Source organism: Scomber scombrus, chromosome 20, assembly GCF_963691925.1.
Source record: "Scomber scombrus chromosome 20, fScoSco1.1, whole genome shotgun sequence".
Lineage (NCBI taxonomy): Eukaryota > Metazoa > Chordata > Actinopteri > Scombriformes > Scombridae > Scomber > Scomber scombrus.
The window spans coordinates 21,363,843-21,375,699 of NC_084989.1; the positions used below are offsets into that span (position 1 = coordinate 21,363,843).

Here is an 11,857-nt window from a genome sequence, read left to right on the forward strand (position 1 = left end):
AACCTTTTTTTTTTTTTCTTTTTTTTGCCAGCGTTGTAATTTTTGACCCTTCTTGTCACAAACTGTACCGATTCACAGTCTGACTGTTGGAGGAAAAACACCCAAATTTCTCCTGACAGGATGAGCAGGGATGTGGATGTAAAAAGAAGAAGAAAAAGAAAGGAGGAGGGGGGGGGGATGAGTGTCAGAGGATTCAAATCCACTTCAGCAAATAAAATTGTAATTTGTATCAGTCTTCTTTTTATGTCATTTTCCCCCCAAAGCTACGTTTCTGCCTTGTTGGCTAAAACATTCTGTCATGATGATGGCGTGTTTGATCCAGAGCTTGAATGTCCTGCTGCAGGCTGTGCCACCTACAGACATGCAAAGAAACTCTCTATCTCTTTGTCTCTCTCTCTCTCTTTCTCTCTCTTTTTCTGGATTAAGATGCATGTTTTATTTATTTTTCCTTCTTTTCATTTTTATTCTAGATGACAAATCCTGCCATTCAGAATGACTTCAGCTACTATAGGAGAACCCTGAGCCGCATGCGGATCAACAACGTACCGGTGAGTCCTCGCTCCTCTCTGGCTGTAATTTAAACAGGGGGAGTTCCTGCAAATCCTTAAAATTAAGTCTTAAATATATTATTTAGCAGAATTTAAGATCATAAAATGTTATAAAAATCCTTCTTTTAGTCATGGTGGGTCTTAAATTTTGAGCTGATTAATTAAATATGGTTTGGTCTTCACATCTCAGTCAGGTCCAGCTCTTTCTTTTTCTGTTTCTGGTGATGTTTCGATTGGTTCTGCACAGGCCGCCACCTGCTATCACGAAGGTTAACAGGATTAAAGAAGTGCACAAAACAGTAAAGATGATGCTCAGCTGAAGACATGAAGTCCTCTGTTATTTCTGATAGTTGTTAGATAGTATAAGTTGCTTAGTGCGGCGCCACAACAGCCCACAGGAGCAGATTTAGAAGTAGTAAGCATTACAGTGTGAAATATAGATGTTAGCATTTGATGTAATGTACCAGGGTCTGCATTCCCTTCAGTAAGTCAATATTAAAACATGTAACAGAACAATAACAAACAGTACAAAGCAAAAAAACACACAGGAAACATAGAAAATACAAAGTTACACACAATACCACATCACATACAGTGTAGAGTCAGTGGTTATTTATTAATTTATATTTTATGGATTTAATTGACTGTTAAAGTAAACAAAAGGTAAAAATATAGTGTAGCGACTCTGTCAGTGTGAGAATGACCAGAACAAAATAAACAATAACAAGCAAACTGTAACTAGAATATACATTTTAAAGTACCAGCTTGTAAGATTTAGTGGCCTCTAGTGGTGAGTTTGCAGATTGCAACCAACTGAGAAACCCCTCGCTAGTGTTTGGTTTGTCCCTTCTGGGCTACTGTAGAAACATGGCTGGCTATGTGGAAGAGGACCTGCTCCTGATGTAGATATAAAGAGCTCATTGTAAGCTAACGAAAGTACAAACATTATTATTTTCTGGTGATTTTACTCTTAATTAAAACATACTCATCAATATTATATTCAATTTCTGTTGAGTCTGTTCAGCTACATGCAGCTAAATTCTACAGACTGCACCTTTTTAATAAAGTTTTATTCAATTATAAGAGTAAAAGTTGAATCGAGATCATACATATTATAGAGATATACAAAATATATCCTTTTTAATAGTGTCAAGTTGATTTGAAACATAAAGCTCAGCCCTTAGGTGCAGCAACCCAGTTAAAGAAGAACCCAACTTTTGTTAAAGGAGCTATCATTATTGTATTTTTTCCTAATATTTTGCTCCTTTCATGTTAATGTGTTGGACAAAATATTAGGAACACTTATAATGCACTCCAGTACACCACCAACCACTATGTCCTCAATAATAAATGTAGAAAATGTAGAATTATCACCTTTCTGACTTTCATAAAAGCGCTCTCCTATTAGATTATGATAGATTTCACAGGTGTTCCTGATAAAGTGCTCAGTGAGCGTACATCCGGTCATATTGTGAAGCATTTCGAGTGTTTTATCATCGACAGTTTGTGTAAAAAAAAATGTGTTTAAAGTTGCGTTATGACTTTGTCCCGTCATTAGATAAAAGAGAAGTCATTGTGTCATTTCATGTGTTTTCTGTTACCAAACCCACCAAGTTTGTTCAACCTGAGGCCCTGAACCCAAGTCAGAGGACACGATTACAGTTAAAACTAATAAAAGTTTTATTTTAATAATTGAGTCTTCATTTGAGTCTTAAAGCAGTCAAGAGCAGTTTTTTATATTCCTTTTTTTAAAGTTGCCATGGCGACGGCCCTGATCGCATTCCGGAACGTGCGTCATCGCATTCCGTCTGTACTCCGGCCTGCTTAATAAAGTCATCAGCTCTCATTATAATTTCAGCAGAGTTCAGACTGCTTCAACCAGCGAGGCTGAGATGAAGTTTTTTAAACCGCTCGATCGCCCCGGGAGTCAGAGAGAGAGAGAGGCGACAGGAAGTGACTCGTAACAAGTCGGAGCCCCACAGGGAGTTTTCGGGGAGTCTGAAGCGTAAAGCGGAGCGCAGCAGGCAGGCAGGCACACGATCCCCGAATCAGGAGAACAGACGAAATCCCCATGAGATAAAAACATCTACTGTACCTGCAGGTCAATGTGGAGTTCATTATGTATTCTGAGATGTATGAACCCAAATTTAAATGTTTAAAAAAGTGGTTAAAGTTTCAGATGGAGCCATTAAGTCCTTTTTAAGTTCATTAACACACCAATTTAAGGATGTTTTATCATTTAAGCGCTTTGGTTTGATTCAGAAACACTCGTCTTGATTAGGCTGACGTACAAAAGAAGAAAGAACAACAACTGCAGGTTATATCAGACTAAAAACAGAGGAAAAGGAGAGTCAATATTAGACATACTTTCTTTAGATAGCCAGGAAAATAATGTTGTTTAATTTATTTAATACACATATTGACTGTTTGCCAACCTAAAAGAAGAGTCAGTTTAAAGCCAGATTTTAAGAAAAGATGTCACAGATACAAGATGTTTCTGTTTCTTCTTCACTGTTTAAGATGAATGAGGTCCAGTTATAGACATCAGAAAAGACAATTAAACACATCGAGTTCATTAACACACCAGTTTAAGGACGTTTTTATCATTTAAGTTTGGTTTGATTCAGGAAAAACTCTGATGTGTGAAAGCAAAGCAGGAAAACTGAAGTACTCAGAGCTAAAAGGAGAGTTAAATAATATTGGACATACTTTCTTTAGATGGCCAGAAAAATAACTTTGAAGTAATAGTAATGTGTTTTTTATTCACTTAAGTACACAAATTGACTGTTTGCCAACCTAAAAGATGAGTGTTGTGTTCATATTCTGTCTTCGTTGCTCTCAAGTGGCCAAAACAGTCAGTTTAAAGCCAAGTTTTAAGAAAATATGGCACAGATACCAGATGCTTCTGTTTCTTCTTCACTGTTTAAGATGAATGAGGTCCAGTTAGAGACACCAGAAGAGAGAAATGAACACATAAAGTTCAGTAAAGTGCAGCGTGACGTGCTGTCAGTCAATGGATTTTTGATTTCTTCTCGTGGCTCGATGTCACTCTGATTATAATCAGCTGTCAGCTCGTCTCAATCAAATCAATTAAGATGCTGACAGGTGTGAAAGCATCTTAAAGTCCAGAGTGTGTAACGTCCACATGGTGACACATTTCTGAGTGAAACAGGACAGACAGGTGGGGACGTAAAGTTTGGAGGAATCTGATTTGAACGTTGAAAAGTGGGCGTGTCATTCATTCATTCAAACCTTTTATTTAAACTCCTTACTTGCAATGATGTCAAGTTACAAACGTATTTTTAAAAAACACTGTCCATAGGTTGTTAGGTTATTGATATTTAGTGTGTGTTGAAGGTTATTCCAGATATTTGGGGCACTGAAGGAAAAGGATGATCTTCACTCTGTGCCTCCAAAAGTTAAAGATTGATTGATTGGGTGGATGTCATGATATTACTTTACCTTCAACTTTATTCATATAGCTCAGTTGTCTCCAACTGCATGTTTTAGGTATCTCTCCCCACTCTAACACACCAAGGCAACTTTATTTGTATAGCACATTTCATACATGAAGGCAACTCAAAGTGCTTTTACCGAGTGATTTAAAACAAAGTGGACAAGTTAAATTAAATGAGATTAAAAGATAAAACAACACAACAAATGCAACTAGTAGGAGTAGGCAATAGTTTTTAAAATATAATGTTAGATAGGTGCATACTATGAGCAGGGATGTGATCTAAAAGCTATAAAAGTCACATTTTCATTTCATCTTTACTTTAATTTTAGGACCTGCCGGTGTTTTTAATCCATAAATAATAGTTCCACAAAAAAAGGAAGCAGCTCGCTTATTTCTATTTAAATGTTTTAGGATTTTTCCTGCTAGACATTTAAAGAACGGGACTCATTTAGTGTCTTACATGCAGCTTCTATATCTCTATTACTTCTTAAAGATAGACTCAGTGGAGAGAAAAGGAGCTTCCTGTATGTGTGAGAAACTGCTCTGAGTTTTGACCCGTCTGACAGGAGGTTTTATTCTCCAAACCCAGAATACACCATTAGACAAATGGGCGCAGACAAGCTGTCGTTAAGACCTGTCACTGCCAGAAAGAGAGAGAGAGAGAAAGAGAGAGAGAGAGACGCTCAGACTCTCGTCCTCCCTCGCAGCGCAGTCGCAGGCGGCCGCCGCGTTCTAGTCACCGCTCACAAAACTGAATCATTCAGACATCTGAGATGAAACACATCTGTCCCTGCAGTAAACAGTCTTTGAACTCATATGTTATCATTTCTTTCTCTTTTTTTTCTAAACAAAAAACGCAGAATTGGTTTGATTTTTTTTTTTTTTTGGGGAGGGGAGTTTATTCCTATTCTGTCAGCTTCCTCGTTAAAAAAAAAAAGAAAAGAAAAGAAAAAAGAAGAATAAAGGCAGGAAGCGTTCTTATTATTTAAATATGCAGACAGATTTAGAACGGGCTGTTCAAGAGACACCTTGTTCTTTGTTATCCGCCAGGTGTTTTCAGTGTCTGCTTCAGTCTGTAACTGTAAAGCAGCGGGACGGGTTCGTGTTAGTCAGCTGGGAAACCAAGAGGAAGCTGCAGGGGCTCAGAGCTGCTTGGGAAGGAATCAGTCTCCTTTTTAAATGTTTTCAAAATGATAATTGTATCTAATTAAGTGGCCTTCAATCCTTACATACTGTTTATATTCTATACCAAATGTTGAAGCACAGATCTGTTTAGAAAGCATCAATAGTGGATCTGACTGATCAATAAATGTGATTAAACCTTCAATTAATGTTTCAGAGAGCAGAGAGAGTGTATTTTTTAAGTTTTACACCACTAAACAGCTCCTATCACACAATATCATGTCCTATTTTACCTAAGACATGAAAATATAACATAGCAATAATGATGTAAATGTATTTTATTGAACCCTAACCCTTTATGGAGCTGTGGGGTTTATTGTATAACCATTAGAGCCATCAGTCTTCACTGCTACATCATAAAAATAAATCCTCATAACTACTATCTTATTAAGACTATTAACTATTCATTTAACTAAAAGACATGTCAATAGATACGGCTCAAAAATTTGTAGCACCTATAATAAAGTATAACATTTTAAAATATTTTCATTTTTGCCTCTTTAGGAACAATCTGTGTTGTTTTTACAGCTGTTAAATGTTAAAATGGGTTCAATTTGACCCAAACAGTAAGTAAGGGGTTAAAAATCATTTCACATACTGTAACTGAACTGCGTGGTAATAAGTGTGATGTAATGTTGCTATTTCATGTGTTTTATTTGGCAGTATTTAATAATTATCACTACCTTGTTTTCTGGTTTTCTTACATTTTCATATAATTCAACACGTTTTAAATTTTTCCACTCTAGTTTAACCCTCCTGGTGTCCTCGAGTCAAGGGAGGAAGGGAGGAAGAAGGAAGGAAAGGAGGGAGGGAGTAAAGGAAAGAAAGGAGGAAGGGAGGGAGGAAAGGAAAGAAGGAAGGGAGGAGGGAGGGAGGGAAAGAAGGAAGGAGGGTGAAAGGAAAGAAGGACAGAGGAAAGAAGGAAGGAAGGAAGGAGGGAGGGAAGGAAGGAAAGAAGGATGGAAGGAAAGAAGCAGGTAGGGAGGAAGGAAGGAAAGAAAGAGAGAAGGAGGTAGGGAGGAAGGAAGGAAAGAAAGAAAGATGGAAGGAAAGAAGGAGGGAGGGAGGAAAGAGAGAGGAAGGAAAGAAAGAGAGAAGGAGGGAGGGAGGAAGGACAGACGGAAGGAAGGAAGGGAGGAAAGAAGGAATAGTCAAAACAGACGGGGTCAATTTGACCCGGGAGGACGACACAAAGGTTAAGAAGTAGGAGAGTTTCCTGAAGCTATAAAGGAACACCTGATCTTGCAGTTTATTTGGGAAATAAATAAATAAATATAAAGTTTTAAATTGGATTAATCCGATCCACAAGTGAATCATACCGTCAGTCGTTGGCAGCCGCTCAAATCACACAAATCTCTCTCAGTAAGATTTAAACATGTGAACTCTGTTTAAGTGAATGAGTCGGTCAACGAGTTCAAAGCTCTTTTCTTCCCGTTTTCTGCCTTTGTTAAAAGATTATTTTTGGCACTTTACCTTTATTTGATGGGGAGAGTAAGAGCGGTCTACTACGGATGCTGCATGATATATGTGATCTCTACTTGGCTGCTGTGTTTAATTTAATTAACGAAAGGTCAGCTGGTTTTGAGGACATAAACGTTCATAATGAAGGTCAGAATCTGTGTAAATGAGGCAAATAGACATTAAGGTAATTTACTACTAAGAATAAAAGTTTCCTTTCATGATCTCTGGAGGGTTTCTAACCTTTTGACATGAAGACAATAACAAAACGTTTATTTGTTTTATGATTTTCAGGCAGAGGGCGAGAACGAAGTCAACAACGAACTGGCCAATCGGATATCTCTGTTCTACGCCGACGCCACGCCCATGTTGAAAACGTTAAGCGACGGCACAACGAAGTTTGTGTCAGAGGTAAAAACTAAAACTCACAGTGGACTCTTATATGAATATACGCTCACATGAACATGAACATCCTCTAACTCTGTTTCTCTGTGTGTGTTTTAAAAGAACAAGAACCTGCCCATCGAGAACACGACAGAGTGCTTAAGCACGATGGCGAGTATCTGTAAAGTCATGTTGGAAACACCGTAAGTGACCTCTGACCTCCAGAGAGGCTCAGTTTAGTTTATTTATTGGTAAAAATGATGATATTAAAAAAACAAGAACAACAAAAAGGCTTTTAAAGACATCTCACCACTAAAATGTATCAAAAAGAAATACACACAGATACATAATAGACATATATTCATATACATTATACACATATAATACATGTACATTAAACTCATATATACATGTGCATTATACATATATATACATGTGCATTATACACATATATACATGTGCATTATAAACATATATACATGTGCATTATAAACATATGACATACATTATACATATATACATGTATATTATAACATCTATATATGGACATTATACACATACATTATTCACACAGTTATACATATACACATTTATACATTATACATATATATACATATATACATTAAATCTACATTACACACAAATATGCTGAAGAAAATAGAAGAAAATGTAACTTTCTTCTTCATCTTCACTATTTTTTTTGGTCTAACTTCTCCTCCTGTCCGTTTTTAGGGAGTATCGCAGCCGTTTCGCCAGTGAGGACACTGTGTCTTTCTGCCTGCGGGTGATGGTCGGGGTCATCATCCTGTACGACTACGTCCATCCTGTAGGAGCTTTCGCCAAGTCGTCCAAAATCGATGTGAGTCTGAGCCCCCCCGTCTGTTCGTTGGCTCGCTCCGTGTTCTCACAGCTCGCTCCGAAGGTCTAAACAGTAATTTCTCTTCTCTTCCCACAGATGAAAGGCTGCATCAAAGTCCTCAAAGATCAGCCTCCCAACAGCGTAGACGGCCTTCTCAACGCTCTCAGGTAACCTCAGACACCCTCCCCCCACCCAAATCCCCTCCTCACCCCCCACTCACACCTTACAGCCCAGCATGTAATGTGATTACAGCTACAGTCTGCCAGCTAGCACACTTTTCAGCTGTGGCTTCTTTCATTGGAAAAATGAGGAAGCTCAGTGATAAAGGTGCCTGTTCAGTAGCAGGAGACAGACCTCAGGGTTTATTTTACACCCCTCTCCTCCCCCTCTTCCTCCTCCTCCTCCTCGTCTTCAGCTTAGTGACTCATGCTCTACACAGTCCGCTGGGGATCTGGTCAGCTGTGAGACTTCTGTGCTGGATTCGGGGTTTGGGTGTCGAAGCCTCTCCAGAAAGGCCGATTACATCTGACACCTCGCCCCCCCTCCTCCCTCTCCCTCCCCTTTCTCCTAAATTTCAGCCGCCTCGCCAAGCTGCTCACAGCTGCTCGAACTGACACGGCTTGACTTCACATCTGTATCCCTCTCTCTTACTCTCTCTCTCTTACTCTCTTTGCTGGGCCCAAGGCGCGCCAGCTCATGAGGTCGCTCGCATCCCAAAAAGCCACCAGATTTCCTCCCAGTGATCACAGCTCGGATCTGACAGACGATGACAAAATATTTTAGATGTAAGGGAGGAGATGTGTCTAACTTTATAGAGCTGGTCACACTCATTTTGTGGTTTTAGGGGCTCGAGCACTAACAGTGTGAAGTCCCTATTGCATCTGAAGGAAGTCTTGCAGATTTTTTGGTGGCTTAAATGTGCTAAAACTCATGAAAATTGGCACACGTTAAATATTTAAACATGTTTTATGGTTTGCAGAAATGTGCATGTGTCAACCTGTCCCTTTTCTTCAGGAAGACATATACCAAAATAATAAAGGAAACGGAGGGAATGACAGCATCACACATACTTTGAATAAAAAAAGAGTTGGGCGACTAAGTGCTGATTGTAAGGTGTTGATGGATCATCTGAATCTTAAAAAAATTGAGCCCCTCGCTCCAGATTGACATAGACGAACGAAATTTGGCATGCATATGTATCATGTAAAGAAGCACGAAAAAGTCTCTTGGACCCCTACCCTAACTCCAACAGGAAGTCGGTCATTTTGATTTTAATTTTCGATTTTTGGTGCCATTTTCGCCATTTTTCACGCCTCGTACTTTAACAGACTCCTCCTAGAGATTTAACCAGACCTGCTTCAAATTCACTCAGTGTCATCTTAACACCTTAGAGATGAAAAGTTATCAAAATCTTTCACCTCCGTTACACCTGATGGGTGTGGCGGTGCGGCGAATTGAGGTTTCACCATAAAACAGGAAGTCCTTTATAACTCCAACATTCATCGTCCATTCTGCCCCAAATTTCTCAAACATGATGAAAGTTCCCTTTTTAATTTTTGTTTCTTTTTTTCTCACCTGCAGGTACACAACCAAGCATTTGAATGATGAATCAACCAACAAGACTATCAAGAGCATGCTGCAGTAGGACTGAGCTGCTTATAAACTGCTTGCCTCACGCCCTGCTGGGGGGGGGGAGACGCCACTCTCCTGACTGATGTCGGTGCAAAGAATGTTTGTTTCTGTTTTGCTTTATTTTATTGACTTTTTGTTTTCCCGGAAAAGAGCTACAGCTCAGCCCTCCTTTTTTAAAATATATATATACATATATATATATATATATATGATGCAAAATGCTACTGCCATTATGAACGTCTTTTTCTGTGCCAAAAAGATGTTGCTGAGATATGTTTTCGATTCTGAAAGAAAAAAAAGAAAAGGCCATGCTACAGTGGCAGCTAATGAAAGCATCTTGTATTCTCTGGTGTTCTTAAATATGTCATTTTATTTTCCCTAATATGAGGGACGGGAGTGCTTTGACTTGAAAATTTAAAAGAGAGAGAGATATATAGAGAAGTATATATTATTTTTGTTTGATTCGTTATTTAATATTACAACCTCTGCATGATGAAAATTATGTCTTTTTTTTTTTTTCCTTCTATTTAAAGAAAAAACTAAACTAATGGTTCAATCTCTTTTGTCTGCTCAATTGTGCATTAAATGTTTTTGTTATTTCAAATGGTACTTTATCAGAAAACGAGATTTAAAGAGTACTGTTTTTTTTATATTTTTGATAGGTTTTAATTTGTGCATATGTCTCCTTTTTTTCATAGTTGTGTTGTATTTTTCTCATTTGAAAACTTTTAAACTGTGATGTGTTTGCTAAAAAAAAAATCAAATTAAAAAATTGGGAGTCTGTACTGTAAATGAGGACGATATGTTTGTGTGGCTGGAGAAATTAAAAGGAGAACTCTTGTTTTCTACTAATTCGCCTTGTCAGGTTTGATTTGTATCTTCTGGTATCATTGTGTCCAGATGGCTGAGAGGAAGTTTTACACTTTATCAAAGGTTTGTGGGCTGTTGTTTTTTTTTTTTTCTCATATGAAAAGCGGTAAAATACATTTTCTCATGACTCAATGACTGGCAGTGAGGGAGGATTTCAGATCATATCTTTTGATCAAATACGCACAATGACACAAGCACAGTCTCTTCTTTTCCATGAAATGAGCTCAGCTGCTTTTTTTTTAAAGGATAGTTTCTCAATTTTTCAAGCCTGTCTTAAAACATGCTGTTGTAGCTTTAGTCCGTCTATCATCAAAAATGATGAGATGAGACTTTGGACTCAAACTCAGACATGGGTCAGTGACAAATAAATAAGGGTTGGCAAGATGAGAAATTCAAAAATATGTTAAGAAATAGTTTTAAAAGCAGCATCAGGTTTGTCGTTTTATGTCATTTGAAATGACATTTGCACCATTTTTTTTAACCAAAAGTAAGACTGAATGCTCCTGAAAATGTCAAATGGTGTAACCACAAAATAATGATAAATATTACATATTTTATCCACCTACAGTGTATTTAAGTGTAAGATCATGCAAAACTAGTTGATATGGTGTTTTATTGAGAATTTACAGTTTTTAAGCAAGTTGAATTATTTGGTACAAAGTTTTTATGGTTACACCACTTAGACATTTTTGCCATAATCCTTTAATATATTCTCTCAAAATGGATTAAAAGCAGAAATTTGATGCTGAGTCCACAAAAAAAGGACGTGTGCAAGTTATTCATACGTTTATTTTCACATTTTAACCCCTTTAAATTTGACTAAAACACATGAAGGATCACAGGAGGAATCATTATGGTAAGAATAATGATTCAGCATAACAAGAAAAAGCAGATTAGTTAAATAAATATCAAAATTCACTAAAAAAATGATGTTTAGTGTTTCCATCTGCTAAAGGAGATCTATGCATTGCTCACTTATATATTCACTGAATGTGCTTTGACATTTCCGAGCTCTTTATGATCACTGCGTGTAGTTTAATGGCTCATTAAGACATAATTATATGATGTCAATTTATCTTCCTTTCATCCTAAAAAGACGTTTCTACATCCATTATCCCCTCCTCTCCACACCCAAGGCCCCCCCCCCCCCCCCCCCCTCAGTGTGAAAGAAAGAGCAACAGAAACATCCTCTCAATGTGTTTCCACTCTCTTAACCTTTCTTCTTTTTTTTTGGCCTCTTTTCAGTAGAGTGAGAAAAGGGGGCTACTCTTGAGTGGATGGTTGGGTGGGCACTGCAGCAGTATCAGCAGTGTGTTGGTGGGAGAACTTCTCAGGGTCAAAGAAAGAAAGAAAGAAAGGAAGAGAGAGAGAGAGAGATGGAGAGAGAGGAGGAAGCAGCAGAGTGTTGGATGGGTGTGTCCCTGCGCTCTGCAGCATCACTGCACTAACAGACACGGGGAAAGGGAG

General features: G+C 38.0%; 1 protein-coding gene across 1 annotated transcript in view; it reads left to right on the forward strand.

The window, feature by feature from the left end:
- fam49bb (family with sequence similarity 49 member Bb) overlaps positions 1–10,366 on the forward strand; it is a 46,727-nt gene extending 36,361 nt beyond the window's left edge. Inside the window, exons 7-12 of the mRNA XM_062441396.1 lie at positions 471–548; positions 6,940–7,056; positions 7,153–7,232; positions 7,762–7,888; positions 7,985–8,055; positions 9,470–10,366. Of these exons, the coding sequence (XP_062297380.1) occupies positions 471–548; positions 6,940–7,056; positions 7,153–7,232; positions 7,762–7,888; positions 7,985–8,055; positions 9,470–9,533 (537 nt within the window). The 3' untranslated portion in view covers positions 9,534–10,366. The remainder of the gene's footprint in view (positions 1–470; positions 549–6,939; positions 7,057–7,152; positions 7,233–7,761; positions 7,889–7,984; positions 8,056–9,469) is intronic.
- Positions 10,367–11,857: the final 1,491 nt, after the last annotated feature.